Source organism: Lingula anatina, chromosome 2 (assembly GCF_051362555.1).
Source record: "Lingula anatina isolate TDL-2025a chromosome 2, LinAna3.0, whole genome shotgun sequence".
Lineage (NCBI taxonomy): Eukaryota > Metazoa > Brachiopoda > Lingulata > Lingulida > Lingulidae > Lingula > Lingula anatina.
Genome location: NC_141768.1, coordinates 26,308,956 through 26,328,088, shown reverse-complemented (window position 1 = coordinate 26,328,088; position 19,133 = coordinate 26,308,956). Strand labels below are relative to the sequence as shown.

General features: G+C 38.1%; 1 protein-coding gene across 3 annotated transcripts; it reads left to right on the top strand.

Annotated features, from left to right (window-relative positions):
• The first annotated feature begins 7,094 nt into the window (after window positions 1-7,094).
• LOC106158866 (uncharacterized) lies at window positions 7,095-9,750 on the top strand. Of its 3 annotated transcripts, none has more exons than XM_087005438.1 (2): window positions 7,095-7,308; window positions 7,529-9,750. In XM_087005438.1, exon 2 carries the CDS (start codon window positions 7,556-7,558, stop codon window positions 8,477-8,479), a length of 924 nt encoding a protein of 307 aa, XP_086861564.1. In that variant the 5' UTR covers window positions 7,095-7,308; window positions 7,529-7,555; the 3' UTR covers window positions 8,480-9,750. The 3 variants fall into 3 exon arrangements, with proteins under 3 accessions (XP_086861564.1, XP_086861563.1, XP_013390430.1); XM_087005437.1 differs by having other exon boundaries at window positions 7,095-7,312; XM_013534976.2 differs by having other exon boundaries at window positions 7,099-7,297.
• The last annotated feature ends 9,383 nt before the right edge of the window (window positions 9,751-19,133 follow it).

Here is a 19,133-nt window from a genome sequence, read left to right as displayed (position 1 = left end):
ACCGAAGCAAAATTAACATTTTACAATCGTCCAAATATTAATACCTAACACATATAAAGGCAATTAAACATAACAAGTTTTTTTTTTTGATTCGCTAAATTATTATAAATTGGAAAAGAGGAATTTTTTGATAATATTAGTTTTGAAGGTTATGTACACCCCAGATCGTGGCTCCTTTCTTCCCCCTTTCTCTTTTCTCGTTTTAAAATAATTTAGAGTTATTCACTTATCAGTGACAGGTATTATCTTCAAGAAAAGAGAAAAATACAGAAAAAGGGGAAATAACAGAGTTGTTTGTACAAATGAACAGCATAAATAATTATGAAAAATAGAATAATAGAAATTATCACGGCATAAAACAATTTCAGGTCAATGAATAACATCTTTATTTACAAAAGAATTACACTTTATTGACTTTTATCTACTTTTAGTAATTTTATTATGACGGATTCATATAAGGTTTGAACCGATGCACTCCAATTGTGTTATTAGAAGCTCGTCTAACCTTTTGCTTGTTAGTCGCTGCCTTTAGTTTAGGGAAACCATCTCAAGTCACTCACTTAGGCTAAAGACAGGTGCATGTTCCTCCGAAAACGATAATTTCTCCCTAGGTAAAGTCACACTAGCTGTGGGCAATTGTATGTAGTAAAACATTCAGGCGAGAGCACTTAGCACAGGTCAATGACATAGTTAATATAATAGGAAGACTCGTTTTTTTTAACACATGACAATGGAAGTCTCATGGTCGGTTCTGTCAAGATGGCTGTGCTGAACTTTGACTGACCTTTTTTATAAGCAGCAAAATATGATACTTTTTCAGTGGATTACGCAATTCTTTCCCTGTCATGGTTATGACCCCAACTTGTGTGCTTTGTCTCCTTAATAAACGGGAGTCATCTGTGTGAAAGGCAATTGTGAATTTCTTTACACTTAATGTAAGACTTTACTTATTTTTTTTAAAACTTTTATCTCATCGACTGATCAAATATGATTCCACCTAAATTTTGCAAAATCATATTTCTCGGTTCAGATGCACATTACCATTTTATTGCGGATCGAATAACTTGATTATTTTCATCTGAATCTTTACGTGGTAAATAAAATCACATCGTTAAAAATAGTATCTTCATCTCTTGAGTAAGTATGCAGTAGCTGTTTAAAGACAAAATGTTATTTAACCTGAAGTTACAGCTTTTATAATCCTTGAAGATTTTTAAAAACTCGTGGCATTTCAGAATACCTTTCTTCTATCCTCTTCTCTTCCTCAGCGGCAATTCTAGGTAACTTTAGTGCTTTAATAATATCGCGTACATGCAATAGCTCCAAATTAACGGAATTAACAGGCAACCACACTTTAAACTTAAAAGTCTTCTTTTTAGTGTTTTTTCTTATTGTAGATGATCTTAACATGAACATATAAAATATTAAATTGATCACGGCGGTCCACTTTACCTTTTGCAGTGGTTTTACAGTATAAAAGCGTCATTACGTCATGTAAAAAGATTCTTATAATAATTTAACGCCAACACTTTTACATTCCATCCTTGCGTATCTTAAAAATCTATTTGGATGAGATTAAACGTTGTAAGTCATTCAGCCATTCAATAAACAAGGAAATAAAACATATCAAATAAACGTACACGGAGTATGATATTTATGCTACTTCAATACTATTTCGATCCATCCTGCGCTTTATTCATTCTTTATGAAGGGTTGATATTCATCACAAGCCATGCGTGTTTTTGTTTCATGCACCAAACGTGTGTTTTAAATAGCATATATTCTTGCCACCATATGTGGGAATCAAGGCTCCACGTGGACGACATTCGAAACCACTGCAGATATTTTGTCTATTTTCTAATGTATGCATGTCATATATGTTTCTCTGCCAAGTAGGTATTTTACGATCAAGTACCACTTTCTTGAAAGACACGTGTTCGTTGTCTCTGAAATAGTTACGGAGTTGTTTTGACACCTTTAGAACTAAAAGAGAAAGCCTTAATTAATAAGTGACATTAACGACAAAGCCTGGAGTAATTTTCTCGACCTAGGATGGCCTTGGTCAACAAAGGTTAAAAAGTTTGGCCCATTTTCTGCCATTGGTGTCATTCTATTGATTTTATGTGGCCATTATATTGAGTAAAACACAACGTAAAATGACAAAAATTAAACAGCAACAGAAAAAAAGGCATCTGTCTTTCTCTTGCTCACAGAAGTGTTTTTATGAGATGATATATTTATATAGAGAGAGGGTTCAGTGTATATATGAAAAACAGAGAACTAAAACAACCCTGATTTGATAGATCAATGAGTGTATTAGAAATACTAAATGCGTAATCGGATTACATGTAAAGACATATCAGCTTGGTTTCAACCATCTCAAGCAAACACATATTCCAGGATAAAGGTGTATATGTATTCCAGGATAAAATGTACATGTATTCCAGGATAAAAACGTTGGAGATAAGAAACCGAATTTTAAGATTATATCACTTCTACCCACTTCTATCTCTTCACTTGAAAATGAATTGAAACTAAATACATAAATGTTTTTGTTGATTATGGGCGACGTGGATAATGAATACAGTTAAAAAGTCCAATGATTCCCTTCGGCACACAGCTGAACCTAGGTTGTTTTAAACATTGCATCATAAAAAACGACAGGCGCAAATCCAATTAAAGGAAACTCCATCCATCAAAGCCAGACAAGGGGACTAAAGCCCGGTCAAGGTGAAAAAGGTTACTGCAACCACAAGATAATATTATGTGAACTACGTTGACTGATCGCCCTACTGACTTACATAGTTTGGAGTCATGCAATATGCATAACCTGCGGGTGGACGAGAGGGAAAAAAACAGACCAACGATGTGTCATATATATGGATCGTAGAGGGAACGCGTGGAATGGCTTTAGTGGGGGCAGTCTTTATCTTCATCCGTATCAATATTGCACTGCTTCGCACAACAACCCCATATTCCTATCCATAAAAAGCTTGACGAATAAAAATGAAGATGAAAAATGTTAAAACAAAGTAATGAAGAAAAAGACCCGCATTCGATAAACTGAAGATAAGTTTTACATAATATTTTGTACTTACTTTGTCATACCTCATTGTTCTTTCATCTTAGTATAACATAGCGAAGTAGTGATGAAAATAAGATTTATTTACTCGTTTATTCAGGGACGTGTTTTTTTATTACAAGTCTTGCAGTAATTGATGCAAATTCGTAAACAGCCAAGTAAGTCACGTTAAACTGCATTGAATGCCACAAAAGGGGAGTACATGCATTCAGTTGCGTGGGACCTGATGCTAATGGTTAAATACTATTAACTGCCACGTTTGATATCAAACCTCTTAACAGCTATCTATTCATTGTATCTTTTAAAACTATATGCTATCAATGTTACATTAATTTTGATCCTCTTATCTTTCAATCCTGCAGATTACCCTTCACGACCGATCTTCATTTTCAGTAATTTTTACTGAAAAAAGCACTTCACTGGGGAGAGACTTACTGAATTTTAGTTTGCACTGGAGTCACTTGAACTAGTAAACAATATTTAAAAGTGCACTGGGTTTCTATGAATTATAATGAGGTTTCTTTCCTTTTAACGTAAATATGAAAGGTCACAGCGCAAGTGCACTCGAGCAAAATATCATAACAGAATACATGCATGATGCTTTCTAGAATGGTGATATGTTTTTATCCGTCACTATGACTTTTTGACCCCTGTGAGCGTATAGGTGAACAGTCGTTATGGCATTTAAGTCATAAACAGCTTTGGGTTGAAGGTATATCCTTGTTTTTATGGGGAAACAGGAAAACTAAAAAAAAACATCCAAGAGTAATTCCGAGCTATATGATATTTTTGGCTGCATATGATCGTAGCTGACATCAAAGAAGCAGGCGAAATCAGTTCCTGCCTTTTCTGAATAAATAATGCTACACGCAAATCTTACGTAAAATCAGCGATTTGTTTCTTTTAATAAGTCATAAAGCCTGGAAAATAACGTGCGGGCAACAAATGTTACATTCGTATCCGGAAAACAAATGAATGGTCAATGACTGTGCGACTTTCATACATTTGGTTAATTCTCTCAAGGGAGAAAGCCACTAGATCAATGACGATAAAGCAAAAATGTAAATATGACGCCCGAAACAAATGAAAAGTCAAGAAATGTTGCACAGCAAATTGGTCCCTAAATAGCATAAGATATGGTCAGTTGGAAGTGACCGTATCATCTGAAAGGCATTCAAGGAACCAAGAAAATGAAAAACATTCTAGGCGCGAATTTCATTTTGTCCAATGGAACAAAGATAATGGTTTTAAAATGTCATGTAAAAATGATTGTTTTTAATTATAATAAGGTCGAAAAAGGCTCAATGGTTGTAAGTAGGCACTCTGGCTTCGTTTTCCAAAGGTCAGAGCATTTTGTTACACTATCCCTATACCACTGTAAGAATCATCAGTCGGTGTGAGCGGTCAAGCCGCGGTCGTGGAGCACTTTATTAAACTAAAAAATGAGCCAGGGCCCACCGTCATAATGTGATTCCTGACTCATAAAAGCACCCAACTCGAAAGATAAAAATGAAATTACAAAGTGTGATTACCAAAACGCATGTTGAGCTGCAATTTTGAGGCCGATACTTTTGGCCAATTGTATTTGTTTTTGGCTTTAATGGGATAATTATTACGACACCGGCATCACTAACCGGACTGGGAGGGGCGGGAAACGAAAAAAAATTACATAACTCAGCAGAAAAATTGAGATCATCCTACACGAGAGATGGGGAGGCGAGATATATTATTCTCTCCGATAAGATGCCACGTCGGTGCCATGTAACTGGTGCACACAAAATGTCGTGTCGTTGTTTCAGCGCTAAATGTCGTCTGCATATCTTTGCAGAATCTGCTTTGTCTCGGACACGCTGGAAATGGACAGTAAATGAATACTTGTAGGTGAATCATGTTAAGGTGACACACAGATGCGTCAGTTAAAAAGAAAAACGGACTTTAATTATAGATGCATAACAATAAATAAAGTTTATTGTTATGCATCTATAACCTGTAATTTGCAGATTTTTTTGACATTTAAAAATGCCGCTTAAAGCCTCCCAAAATTTCCTAGGCCTTTTTGTAAAAAAAAGTAAAATATAAAAGAAACGAGTTCACCAGCAAACAAAAAAGAAAAAATTAAAAGACAAAAAGCTACCCTGTTCAAATTCTTAGAGGGTACATCCCAAAGGTAATCATTTAAGCTCTATTAATGGGATTTTGTAAAATAAAGTAAACAGCAAGGTTTACAGACTATACATACAGACCCATTAATTTGCGATTTAAAAGATGAAAACAATCAACAACTACAACTAAAAAACGCAAGACAATTGCCAATCATACATGTAGTCGAGAATCCAGACAGACAATTTCCGTGTCATCGTGATATATGCGTCTGACCCAAGGGATTTGTAGAAGAGGCTGGTTGTACGGGTGCGATATGGCTGACGCATAGCGAGCGTCTAGTTCCTCCCTCAAGAAACGATGACCAGGGAAACAGCCGAGGTGTCTTTGTTTAGATGGATTTTTAGGAGACCTTGAAGGGAGGAAACAAGCCTCAGTTCACTGAAAACTGAAAAAAAAAAAATCACCCTTGCATAACAACAACGATTTTTCACTGGACGGTAACACGTGGGTCAATGCAACTGAAAAAAGCATAACATATTCGACCTTCAGCATAAACATAATTGAATAGAAGGATATGACTGGTCTTCAGTGGCCACTGCATAATGATTCAACAAAGAAGATAAATGTTTAGGAAAAAATACGACATGGAATGCTGCCATTAACAGCAGGAAAACGATCCGATGTTTTACATTGCGTGACTTCCCACATGTTGTTGACCAAGTCATTGTGGATGACGAGCAGTCTTCAAGACTATTATGTAATCGAATATCTTAAAACTTATATAATAATCTGTATCTACGTCTTTTATCAACTCCCTAGACCATAGTATCAGTGCCAGCTTAAACAATGCACATTAACATATTTAGTGTGCTCAGTAATTTAGATGCAATTTACATAAGTAACTTTTGATACGTTAAAGATAGGCATGGGGAAAAAGTGAAGATATCCTAATGTCGTAATAATCCCCCATGTTGTCACCACATACCAAGTTAGGGATCGTCGTGGGACTGTCACCAGAAACATCTTGGCTCGCAAAAGATAATTAAAAACGGCCAGGTCACCGAGAACATTTGGCCATCGAATCCTGCAATCTGCAACAAAATGGTACCAGTTTCATTTCTAAATGAACGGCTGTCTACTTCAAGGGTGTAAATAATAAATGTAAATATTTTTGGATTAAAATATAACGATTCAACATTTATTGATGTCACATCTGGTAATGTGCTGATGCATTGTAATTTCGAGGATGAAGCTGAAAAAAAAAGTGGTACCGACATCGAATGTCGGTAAACACGCAATACTGATGCAGTTTTAGGCTGACCATCAACACTTTATCATTTTTGTTTATCGTTATTTTGGCCAAACAAGACTGCCACCGCAACACGCACCGTGTAAATTCATTTCCTCGTCACATTCATGTAACAAGAGACAGCGAAAAGACGATTTCGTCTTAATCAGATAATTTCTCAGAATATTAATTCATTTAATCACTCGGTTTCTTATCTGGCTCATTCAAAAGATAATCAACACTGAAGTGATGTAAAACGAATATTGTTTTTGTAACGAGTAACCTGTGAAATTCAATATACTTCCCACACAGCCGTACGGTTTTTAAAACGAGCCCAGTCCTTTAGTTAAGCGGAAGCATTTTTGTCAGTATTCATCGGCTTGGACTTTATTGATAAACCGCAGCTCTTCGCGACCCAACGTTAATATTACACCACCACGCTATGCAAATCAGATGCAGAGGCCAGCACCGCGCATACTGAACTATATGTGAACCACAGCCTTCCGCAAATGACTGGCATATTACGCAAGATGAAAATAATGGGGTCGCTGCCATGATTGGCGAGCTGAACCACGAGTGGTCGAGGCTGTCCAATGAGAGGGAAGAAAAGGGAGATAAGTTAAGCGCGCTGAAGGGAGGTTCATGTCATCTTCCCAGCTAATATGAGGTAACAGGATTGCGGAGGTTACGAAAACTGCTTCCCATAACTATCGATTCATTTCATCCACCGCACTCCGTGGAAGGCACGCGTTGGTGGGGTTCATGAAGACGGAGTCCACCTTTACATTCAGCGTCAAACTAAAATCTCAGATAGACAGGACGCGGTAAGTTTAAAGCGAGTACGTTGTACTTTAAATATCTACGTTCGCACAGTATTAATAAAACCACAAGGTACTCAAGCAGAGTAACGTTTGCTTGTAGTGTTTATTTTCCGCTGAAGATAATGCGGTACAGTTGTCATGAATTAATTTAATCAACGCGTGTTTGGGGCTAGCTGTTATTCGTAGAAATAGTCAAGCGAGTGGCGTAATCTTCACTACATTTTTATGTAACAGATCGTGAAGTTCAACAGAAGAATAAACATGGCGACTGTGGCAAGCACGGCCGAGATGGCGTTGGACTTTTCTAAAACAGCTTTAGAGAAACGGGAGGATGTACCACCCAGTCCGTCACCAAGTTTATCCAATTCGGACGGTGAAAGTAGTCGCTCGGCGTCCGTCTCTGACGGTCATCAGGAGGAGCGAGAAGCGTCCACCGTTGCTACCGTCAAGCCTCTTAAAACCCCGAAAATGTCTCCCAGTGGGAGAGGAGACAAATCTCCGCCACAATTGTCTCCTGGACAGGAAAATGGCTCTGGCGAGGGAGACCCATCAGGAATGCGTCCATTTAAAGTGTATCCATTCGAACATATGCCAATGTTTGCATCGAATCCCCTGGCAGCGGCGGCAGGGTCGGAGTTGTACAATGCGTATGCAGCCGCTACTATGCCATACGGACTTGCTCCCGGTCTTCTGGACAGTGCTATGCTGTCATCCCCACTCAACAATTACTTCAACCGTCGACGACGAAGTAACACCTCAGGAAATAGTACTACTAACACCACATCATCAACAGCAGCGACTACGACTAACGTCTCGTCGTCGTCCTCGCCCGTGTCAACGTCCCCGGTGCTGGGAACACAGCTGTCGGTACCATCCACCTCCGTCACATCCAACGGGGCTCTCAGTTCGGGGGACTCGGACTCTGAATGTGGTTCAGCGAAAAGAGCAAAATTGGGCGCTTTTCCCGGAGAGGAGAAAAAGGACGAGGCCTACTGGGAAAGGAGACGGAAGAACAACGAGGCAGCGAAGAGATCAAGAGATGCCAGGAGAGCAAAAGAGGAAGAAATTGCCATGCGAGCGGCATTTTTAGAACAAGAAAATCTTAAACTGAGAGCACAAGTCGCCATATTGAAAAATGAAACTGCCAAACTTCACTACATGTTGTACAGCAGATCCTGTTCGTGAGCAGTGGATTGTATTTTTTTTTTCATAATGGTGCAAAGTAGAACAGTAGTGCAACTCAAAATGCCAAATGTTGACGGAGTATAGATATTGTGACAAAAAAAAAAAAACAAACTATAAAACGTTCGAAACGGTATAGATCTGAACAAGTTCCATAATTTTAAGTGTTGCCAAGCAACGATGGTGAAAATGGAGGGAGGCCACGCGTGAATGACCGAGAACAATCTCATACAAATGTTCCGCGATTTTGACAAATAATCCTTGACACAATTTATAGTTGGGTGAAAGATGAACATATTCTGAACATTTCTTAACCCGAGGACCTAACATGTGTGGCGCATTTTAGGCTGCTAAAGAAGTTTTAGTCTTCAAGGTCCACTTAACACTCAGGAACTGACAACAAACAGGTATTATTTTTTGTTATTATACTGATTGTTATTCTCATATCTCGCACACTCTTGGATTAACTGTCCAACCCACTCTTTTGATCAGGGTTTCATCTTCTGATATCCTTGAACTCTTCAGAAGGAAGGCTTGCACAAACTTTAAAATGATACAGGCGTCAAAAGAAATCTCAGGAATTCTCGCAAACTTGATCTACCTCTCTTGCTACCTCAGAACATTTCTAAAAAAAAACTCAGGAGTAACTTATTATTATATACATTTTCCCTTATTCAAGGTAAAATGAAAATGAATTTTCATATATATGCCATATATAATCCAACAAAATAGGATGTAACTTGAGAAGTTATACGACCTTTTAAAAGGTCTTAAAACCCTGTATATATTTTTATATGTGTTATTATTAAAATGTTTGGTAGGTACTTGTTAAACTCTTAGCAGTATCAGTTCCTTACTCTTACTAGTCATATGTTTTTAAAAGGTACAGATATAAGTAGACACAATATTTGAATATTACATTTAAGACTTGTTGCTCTAAAATTATCTCTTGAGAAAATATCATAAGTTTTTTTTCACTCTGTTGCCAATATCTTAAACTACATGTGTAGTTATCTAGAGATACAATCTCCAGAGTGGGGACTAAACGGATTCGGCTTTGGCACATTAATTTTTACTTGTATAGGTACTTGGTCTCCAAGATCCGGAAACCTATTTTTGTTCAAGCCTTACCTAAAGTGAAGTTACCACATGGTACAGATATTGTCTGTTTCTCATCAGAGGGATTTTCGTTTTGTTTTAATGTAGTAAGGGTAGCTAGGCTGTAGATATCGTGTCTACTAGAAATAATAAATAAAATCATTTATTACTTTAAAGTTATCTTTGTATTTTTAATGAAAAAAAGGAGGACGCTGTTAAGAGAGTGTGTCATATGCTACTGAGAAGGAAATCGTAAATATTACGCTAACTTAACGCAAAAAAAAAAAAAAAAAATTAAAATCCATAATTCCAGATAAGGTTGACATACGGATGGAGATAGCCGTCCTAAAAATAGACCTTGAAAATAAGACCTTTAGTGTTGTACAAATGTCTCTCATCAACACAGAAATCGTTTTTATCTGAGATTGATATATCTTAATAAACCGTGAATTGAAAAATAATCGTGAGGTCATATTAGCACTAAAATTGTCTAGTGTACTTTTAAATTTTATTTTTAAATATATTTACGGGGATTCAAGGACTTAAATGTGTTTATTGTAGATTTAATTAACCCTACTGTGTATCATTAAAAAAATATAAGCTTGTTTTGAACCTGTACTTAGAGAGGGACACCTAGAGAGCTTTTAAGTGCACGGTTGTGGTCCGAAAAACAAACCAATTCTGCTTTTTCTAAACCACAGAAACAACTGGGCAGTGTGAGTCATCTTTTTACATTCAAGTAATCTTATTACGTGTTTCACGATCATCCGGCGATTTTCTCTTTTTCATTTGATTGTTCCCCGCCACCTGCCTTTGAAATATGTCACAGTAAAAGCATTTCTCATGAACACACCGATTTATTGGCGTTACCACAGAAACATTAACTGACATTTAATAACCACACGTACTGGTAAATGACAGTGCACCAAACTGCAGTGTTAATGGCCAGTACGACTAAATAGCTTACGTTATAAATGTGATATTGAAATAAGGAAGTATTGTGCCATTTAAAAAAAAATCAGTTGAAATTTGAATAACAATGCTTTTAATGAAAAATTAACCTAAACGTTATAAATGTGAAATTAAAATTAGGAAGTATTGTGCCATTAAAAAAATCAGTCTTGGTATTTGAATAACAATGCTTTTAATGGAAAATTAACCTCCAGAGCTACTGAGTTTCTGATTTTGCCTCCGGAAAACTGATTGTAAATCACTTAGCTTTAAGGCACAAATGAATTCCCTCGGTTTAGCAGTGACGAAATGGACTACAAAACCCTTTTGGAACAGAAGTGTATTCAACGAGTACAACCTTCCCTATAGACGCCAAAAGTGTTCTTATTTTTGTAAAAGGTGCATCATATATTTTAGAAAATCCCCCGAGTTCTTGAGAACTGTGGTTCAATTTGTCGTGAAAAAATCGATTTGTATGCGCGGTATATTTATAACCTGCAGCGTTTCTAGTAATATCCACTATCAAGCATAGTACTTCAGAGTAACAGTACTATATTCTTTCAATGTCATAGTATCATTTTTATTCGTACTTAATCGAAGAGCAAGGTACGTGACATCATTTTAAAGTTTAACTGCCGGAGTTTCTTTGTGTTGAATATCTAGCTGGCTGTGAACGACACGCTGACCCGTCTCTTGACTTTTTGACCCTCTTTGAATGTGGGAAACGGCTCTTCAACTTTCACAAACCATACAAAGAATTATACCGACCCCATGAATTGGATTTTACAAATTCACAGAGAGGAGTGAAGATGGATAGGTTAATTGATGTTAATTTACGGAGAAAAATGCTTTTAAATACACCCGTATTTGTATGTATTATTTACACGAAGAAAAGGGATTTGATTTTTATTGTTACGGCTATGGAGACTGGAGCTTTCTGTAAAGGATTATAATAAACAGCATAAATTAAAAATTAATCATATTGAAATTATCAAAAGACATACGCTTACGCCAATTTTACTGACGATAACAAATATTCTTTAACATTTCGAGTCTTTTCATGTGTCATTAAACAGCAGCATCAAACTCAATACAAAATAACTTTACAACATTGACCATCATTCTCAAAATTTTCAAGCTTGCATTGAAGTCCATTTTTAAAAAAATATTCTTATTCATTCATTTATCGTTGGACATAAATCTAAAAATAACTGAGGAGGTTAAGGACAAGGAAAGAGAATGACCGCCGTTAACAGAAAAACCGGGCAGTGTGCCAAAAAGTCAAGCCCTCTCTGCCCTGCATTTTGTCGTCCCAGTCTACGAATGAGGCGGAATTGCATAATCACTCTAACATCAGACCAGCCGGGCAGTATGGAATTTCGGGGGAGGGCAAAGGGGATAAAGGGTCCATAGCCGCTTTGTGAAGACCGCTTGAATAAGCGCGTTGTGAATAAAAAGAAAAATCAGAAATATCTGACTATATAACTGCTTGGTTGAGGAATGAACAACAAGCACATTTCTCCTCACCAAAAAAAGAAAAGGCTGCTGACCCCGAACCCTTCTCCCCTTCGACCTTTAACGAGCGAAATGATTCACCCCGTCTTCAGGATGACGTAATGGCTGAAATCGCGAGGCAAATATTACATAATCGATGTAAGTTTCTCAGTCCATTTACATACAAATATATATTATGTGGTAGGACGACCGTGCAGAGGTTAGGGAACGGACAGCCCTTAAAACTGCAACCCTGTATGTCAGTTCAAGTGTTTGCAGAGTCGATCATGTATACGGCGACCGCGACAAAACCGTTTCATACAGACAGTTGAACTCAATCAGGCGTTGCGTTCCGTTACGTAACTAGCGTTTGCCCTATCAACCGAGTTTCTCCCGTCATTGATTGAAGTCTAACAAAATCTTGCATAATCCCGTCGATACGAGACCATCCGCGAACCATTTCTCTATAGCCGGGGTCTAAGAAGGAGAGAAAGATAAACGTAGATTGCGTAAAGCCAGTCTGGACTTGTGCAACCCAAATGAAAACACCCGAACACAGCCTTTGTGGTGGTCACGTAATATGGCACAGTAAATCGACTGGGCCTCAAAACAACCGGGGCCTGCCATATCATGTAACAACTGATTCTAAAACACGATACAACGTAATATCCATATAGACGGACGCTTGGGCTATATTTAATCAACATTCTGCCCTGTTGTTTGCGCAGCCAAGGAGATGCAAGCACTCATTCCATAATTGGCTGTTTGATAGCGCAGGCCATATGAAAAGTTGCATAAGAAAAGTGCAATTTTACGTAGCTTTCGATCCCGGATGGAGCGGGCGATTTTACTGAGTTATCTTCTGCTTGGTCAATGACCGTCATCTGGTGTTACACAATCCAATTTTTTTGATATGTTTGAAACATCAAGGTGTAGAGCTATGAACTACATACACTTAACTGTAATATTTACATACGTACACTTCATTTAGAAATTAAAACAAAAAACAAAACAAAGGTACCTTGTCAAAGTAATGTTTCTTTGTCTGAAAATCCGGTTATTTCCCAATTATCTATACTTACATGTACTTCGGGTTAATGTTGCACATTGCATCAGGGTACATGTATATGGCCATCGCTGATTCTAGTAGTATAAATACATGTACCATCAAGAATATGTTGTTATACCATTGAGAGTTTTTAAAGGGCCCATAATTCCAATGAGAAAAAGAAATTAATATTGAGAGAAAACTAGAAACTACCTTTTAGCTGCAATTGTAAAGACTTGCCTTCTACGAAGAAAAAAATACGTAAACAAAGAAGCGCCTTTAGGTTGATGCACACATCTATGTGTCTCATCGTTTATTAACATAAACCGCTTGTATTTTTAACGTCATTATCGTTTTCTCAAACGTCTGGCCCTCGTGCTTGATTATTTCAAGTATGAGAAGCAGTCTGGCAGCACAGATGCCGACCAACGGCGGAGTGCTTACAGAATTGATGTAGTGGACGCTGACATACTATAAACACTGCACGCAAAAGATAATTTGCTACAACGCCATCTCTCTCTTGACTCTTGGCCACTATTATTGAATGGAGCAATATTAATGAATTCGAGTTACAAAATGTCCTCATTTTCAGTGAATGTAAATGAAACCAATTCCCCGAGGGAAAAGGCATCAATTGTTACTATTTCTTGGGTCTCCCTGCAGCTGGTACCCAGCATATTAAAGCGAGCGTCCAGTTTTTACTCTGCCCCAACCCTATCAACTCTTGCCTGTTGATAGATTTCTGGTCCAATGAATATAGATATATTTAAATATAACCTAACATGCACACTTACGAACAAGACGTTTACTTTTGCGGTGCGGGAGGGGCTGGGGCAAGGGTGGGGGGTGGCGTTGAGGTTGAGATTTTTTTCCATAACTTTTTTTTTGCTCTTTAACATATTAAAATAGGTTCTGGATAAAGGAAATTTGAAACTATAATATATAACTTTGTAAGCTAAATATACAAAAAAATTAACAACTGAACATTCCTTATCGATTTTTCCTGTTCAGACAGCAAAGTCAAATTATCGTATTTTCCGTATATCTATCTGCTGATACATCTGAGAAATGTCCAATTAGGAAACATTAATTAATACAGTTGTTTTGATCACTAAGTTCAAAATGTACGTCATTTTTCCACATAACCCCAGGTTGAGTTAAGGTGGGTAGTGGGGCTGGGCTGGGGTGAGGACAAAGGGTTAAAAATAGCCATCCTTTACAATAAATGGGAGAACTTCAGAGTGGGGAGGGGGGGGGGGGGAGGGACGTATCTCTTTTGCCCCCCCTCGTTTTGCCCCTAACCGCGAGGCCGTGCTTTAAGGAATGCAAGCTTTGTATCATGAGTTTCAGAGAGAATAATATTAGCACTGAGAAAAGGTAAATTATCGTGCTTTCAAACGCAGGATGAACATATGCGTCTTTAAGGACTAATCAGTAAATCGGTGAATAGTGAGTTCATACGAGACAAATAAACAGGCGTAAGGCGAGAACCGCAGCTCAGAGCGTTAGTTTGAATCGGGTAATATGGGAAATCAAACACACAATGGGGTGGTGCTTTTTTAAACACGCTGTAGTCTATTTTGTAATAAATCTAGTAAATAAACATAAACAACAAGAACCCATACTGCACCAAACCGCATATCGGACTTTAGGCTAGATCAGAAGTACACGTGTAGCTTATTCGTAACCCGCAAAACCCCAGCGGGGAACCACCATTTAAATCTTGCTAGGGAATATTAAATCCGTTATTTTAGGTTTTAGCATACGGGCCTAAATAGCCCCAATTTCCATGAATAATTCTCTTTCCCTTGTGAGGTCACATGGAATTGGACAGAAATCACTAAAACTACAGTTTTACTTCAGAAAAAAAAAACGCACCTTCCTCATCAGTGTTTTATTCACTACCGATTAACTCTGACCTTACATTTCACTTGCCCCCGAGGGCTTAATTTCTCTTTCAATTTTTCCAGCAGGCGTTGTGCGTGTCTAAATCAACCTAAAATTTCCGATGATGTTTTCTTATATAAAATTGTGGAAATTTACGGCGAACCTTTTTTCTCTCTGGCAACAAAAGATGGACAATGAAAAACCAAAACAGCGGGGGTCAAAGGAGCGCTTGGGGACACTTAATGCGGTTTTCTGATAAAACGGTTCAATTAAGCAGTTCCTGTATCTTGAAATTGGTCGCTTAAAAAACCGTGGCCCCAACACGTTCGCAAACACAAACCTATCGATGTTCGACAGGCCCATCAATGGTCCCATTCAACGTGGTCAGTTGATCAAACAGAAAGCTGGACCTCCGGCCTCGGTTCAATTCATTAAAAAGATCCAACAAATTAATTGTGCGTTGGATGACTATGTCGAAGCGTGACTATCAAACTTTAACACAATGTGTAGCAAAGTCGCTTTTCTCGAGTCGAGAATCAATTATTAGGTTTTGTTCGTTATGCTGATAAATACAATTTCGAAACACGAAAAATATTGCAAAACATTTAATGGTCCCATCCATCACTTGATAGAAATGGCAAAACAACAGTAAGAGTACGTCGAAAGTACATGACGAATGAGGTTTCTGTCAATCTAAATGACAGCAACGCAGATATAAGCAGAAAAATAAAACAAAAATTTAGCATCCATTGATGACAAGTAAAATTCAGACTAGAATGTCTTGTATAGATATTCAAGCTATATCCCCACTATAAATGACACCGAAGCCTTTTTATAAATTCGTAGTACACAATTCAGTACAATCATATTTTAATGTATGGAAAATATGCACCTTATGCAGGGTTATGCACAGTTTAGTCTTTAGGAAACGATCTCTCTATCTATCTATCTATCTATCTATGGATCTTGAAACACAGCTTGCTGGAATAAAGGGTTTTAACACACGTTCGGAATTATTGATAACAATGCTTATCATTTTATATATATTCTTGCAGGAAAATATTGTACGACGTAATAAATACGTGACCGCCGCAATTAAGAATCTCCGTGCACCTGCTTATTACCTCGGACTTGATAATCAAGTGGCCGGCAACACTGCCATTAAGGTGGTATACAGTAATCCCCAGTAGAGTACGTTTAATTGGCGGGTCTAAGAAAAGTGATAATGAAGTGAGAGATGAAAAGTCAGCTTTCTGGTTTAAAAACTTACACATGAATTCAAATCAGAATAAAAATGGACTTTCTTGTCAATGGTTGGTCCTTGTTTATTCATTTATCTATTTTTTTATTTGCTAGAATGAGTGATAGATTTGATGTCTTGATCAGCTGTCCAGTAACACGTTGCTGACGATGATAATTTATCACAATAATCAAATAAGTGAAAAAGGTGAATAACCAGTATGCATTTGTACCACAAATACATATCTTTCAACAGCCGTTTAAGATAACCAAACACCATATTGTTGCCGGTATGAATATGTGACTCTTATTAATAAAACTATTATCCCCATTAAAAAATCAACAGGTGTTGGTCATTGTATCTCTATCATGCTTCCCAAAATGTTATCGGCAAGAGTAAATTAGACGAAAGTCGTGATTAGCCTACTACTTGACAGACAACGGGAAAAGATAATGTTGCTTTTGCGTTACCGAACTTACTTGCAGATGCGTTTCATAATGGCCCCAACACAAAAAGAGGATTATGGTCTCAAATATCTTTTTATTGTTGTTAAAAAACATCTAGCGGTCATCTATTGTTCGATTGACCAGACGGTGACGCAATGGGACAGGTGAGAAGTGGACAAACGACCATGGGTCATGTTAAGTTCATGAGATCAGGGAATTCATTACCAATTATCAATGAAAAAAACTCTCGGCTAAAGACGACACGGCCATTCGGACTAATAAAATGAACATTTCCCTAGGGCATAATCTCATCAAAATTGAGATGTCAAGACGACTTGAATTTTTAAGTTGTTTGTTGTCCACAATTAAGTTTTTGTCGCTGGAGAAAATAACCATGTGTGGAATTACAAAGTGGGTTTATCCGCGGGAGAAGAATTTGCGAGAGCTGTAAATGTGAAAAGGAAAAATAGCTTTTTTATCTTCAAAAGCGAGTGTCACAAGCCTAACGAAGAAGGCACCAGTAGGTCTGGCAGATTCTTAACTACAATTCAATATGGGAAATATTCCCATAGCTGAATGCCTCTGTCTGTCCACCCAAGACAGGTATTTCATCACGTAGATTCATCGAGATAGGTTGCACGTAAGCATATTCCGCATAACGAATCTTGCACAATACTCTCGGCTTGGCATGTTCAAGTTAAGGGCCCCTTGTCTTTATTTTTCCCGATTACCCATTAATGCAGGTCAAAAGTTTACGGGAAGGCAGCCCCACTCCTCACAACTTCATAATCGACAGCCGATTATGACGTAACCACATTGGAAAGTTATAATTATGACTGCCACGGTCATATATCCGATACCTTAATCGCTTCTCCGAGCGCTCCTGGCTTAGAAAGAGCAATGACCCGCGACAAATACGATCCTTGTGTTTAATATAATTACGTAGGCCGATGCGAGGCTAATTATAAAGTGGAATGCAGTGTTATGCAGCATGGGCAGAGTATGGGAATCAAACGGATGCTTAGGATACCTTAATTTGAGTCACTTCCAAACCACCGTGGCGCTATGACACTCCCGTTTTCCCGCCACACTCAAAAACTCGCCGTTGTTTTGCACCAACTCTCCCACCGTTCTAAACAAATTATTATGCCAATAGGCGAACATAGGTTCCAATTATTGAATAACCAAAAGATGATATGTCGTGTTGTGTGACACAACCCTCTCCATTCCAACCAACGTGACGAGACCCCAAGTTGGTGATATTATACAATACCTGGACAGTGATACACCGTCCATTGTCACGGAGTGTCACGGACAGGCAATACTGGTACAATAATATAGTCCCTAACTTGTTACCTGCGTGTTCAACAGAATCAAGGCTATTCTCGGGCCTTAACTGATTGAGAGCGTGCCCCGAGGCTCAAAATGCAGACTTATCACAGCTATCGGCTCATCTGACACATTTTATGGTTGGTCGCAACCGGCTTATTTGACTCTCGCATAATGCATCTCTCCGCCCAATCTCCACCGCCATCTAATAGACGGGATAATGTTCTCTTTAAAAGTCAACGTAATAAATGCTATGGAATTTAGGCACGTTTGCCGCAGTTCATTGGAAACGTGAAAGAGGGGTTATAGGAGCTGGTCTTGGGTCTGTTTCACGTTCTTTTGAAACGTGCAGATACTAAGAAGCGAGTAAGACTGGGTTCCCATACCTAGATGGATCTAACAAGACCGATCCATCTCCAAGGGGTTTCTCGCTAAATTGCTTTCAGCTTAAGCTTAGATGTATAGCAGGCCTACTGAAGATGCTAAACGATAATTCACTACCCCCTAGCAGGTTCAGTAGGCGTGACAGACATCTAAGCCGCTTAAGTTGATTGCAATTTAGCAAGAATCCCCTCGGAGATGGATCGATCCACAGTTAGTACGATAGGATATGGGAATGGTCCCTAAGAAGCGTGATTTGAGACGACCCGCCTTATCAAAATGCAAGCGTTCTGGTGGTGTTTTTATTACAATAGTAAGGCATGACACGAAAACGAAGATACTGAAAATAAATAAAATTAAAAAAAATAATCTTTTGATTCTGGCTTAAAAATAGCTGTAAGATGAATCCACTGAAAGATAACGCGGTGGAAGACAACCTCATTTTCAACCAACTTCTTCCGTTTTTGCGACAGCAAATTTAAAATAACCCAGTTTTGATGACTTTAATAAGGGTAATTTTACACGTGGTCGAACGCCCAGTTTCAGTTCTAACAAAAACTGAAAGTGGGATGTGAAGGAGAGTACAGGTAAGCAAATAAAAGAAGAAATGAAGTCCAAGAATTTGCTAGCGACTTCAACAAATCAAAAACAATCCGTTTCCTAGTAGGAACTAGAGGATCAGAGAGGCGATACCGCCTCCGAATATTGTACCACCAGCTGGAGCAAGCGCATTCGTATAGACCCCCACATACACAAAATAAGGGGTGCAGCCACCAGTCTTGT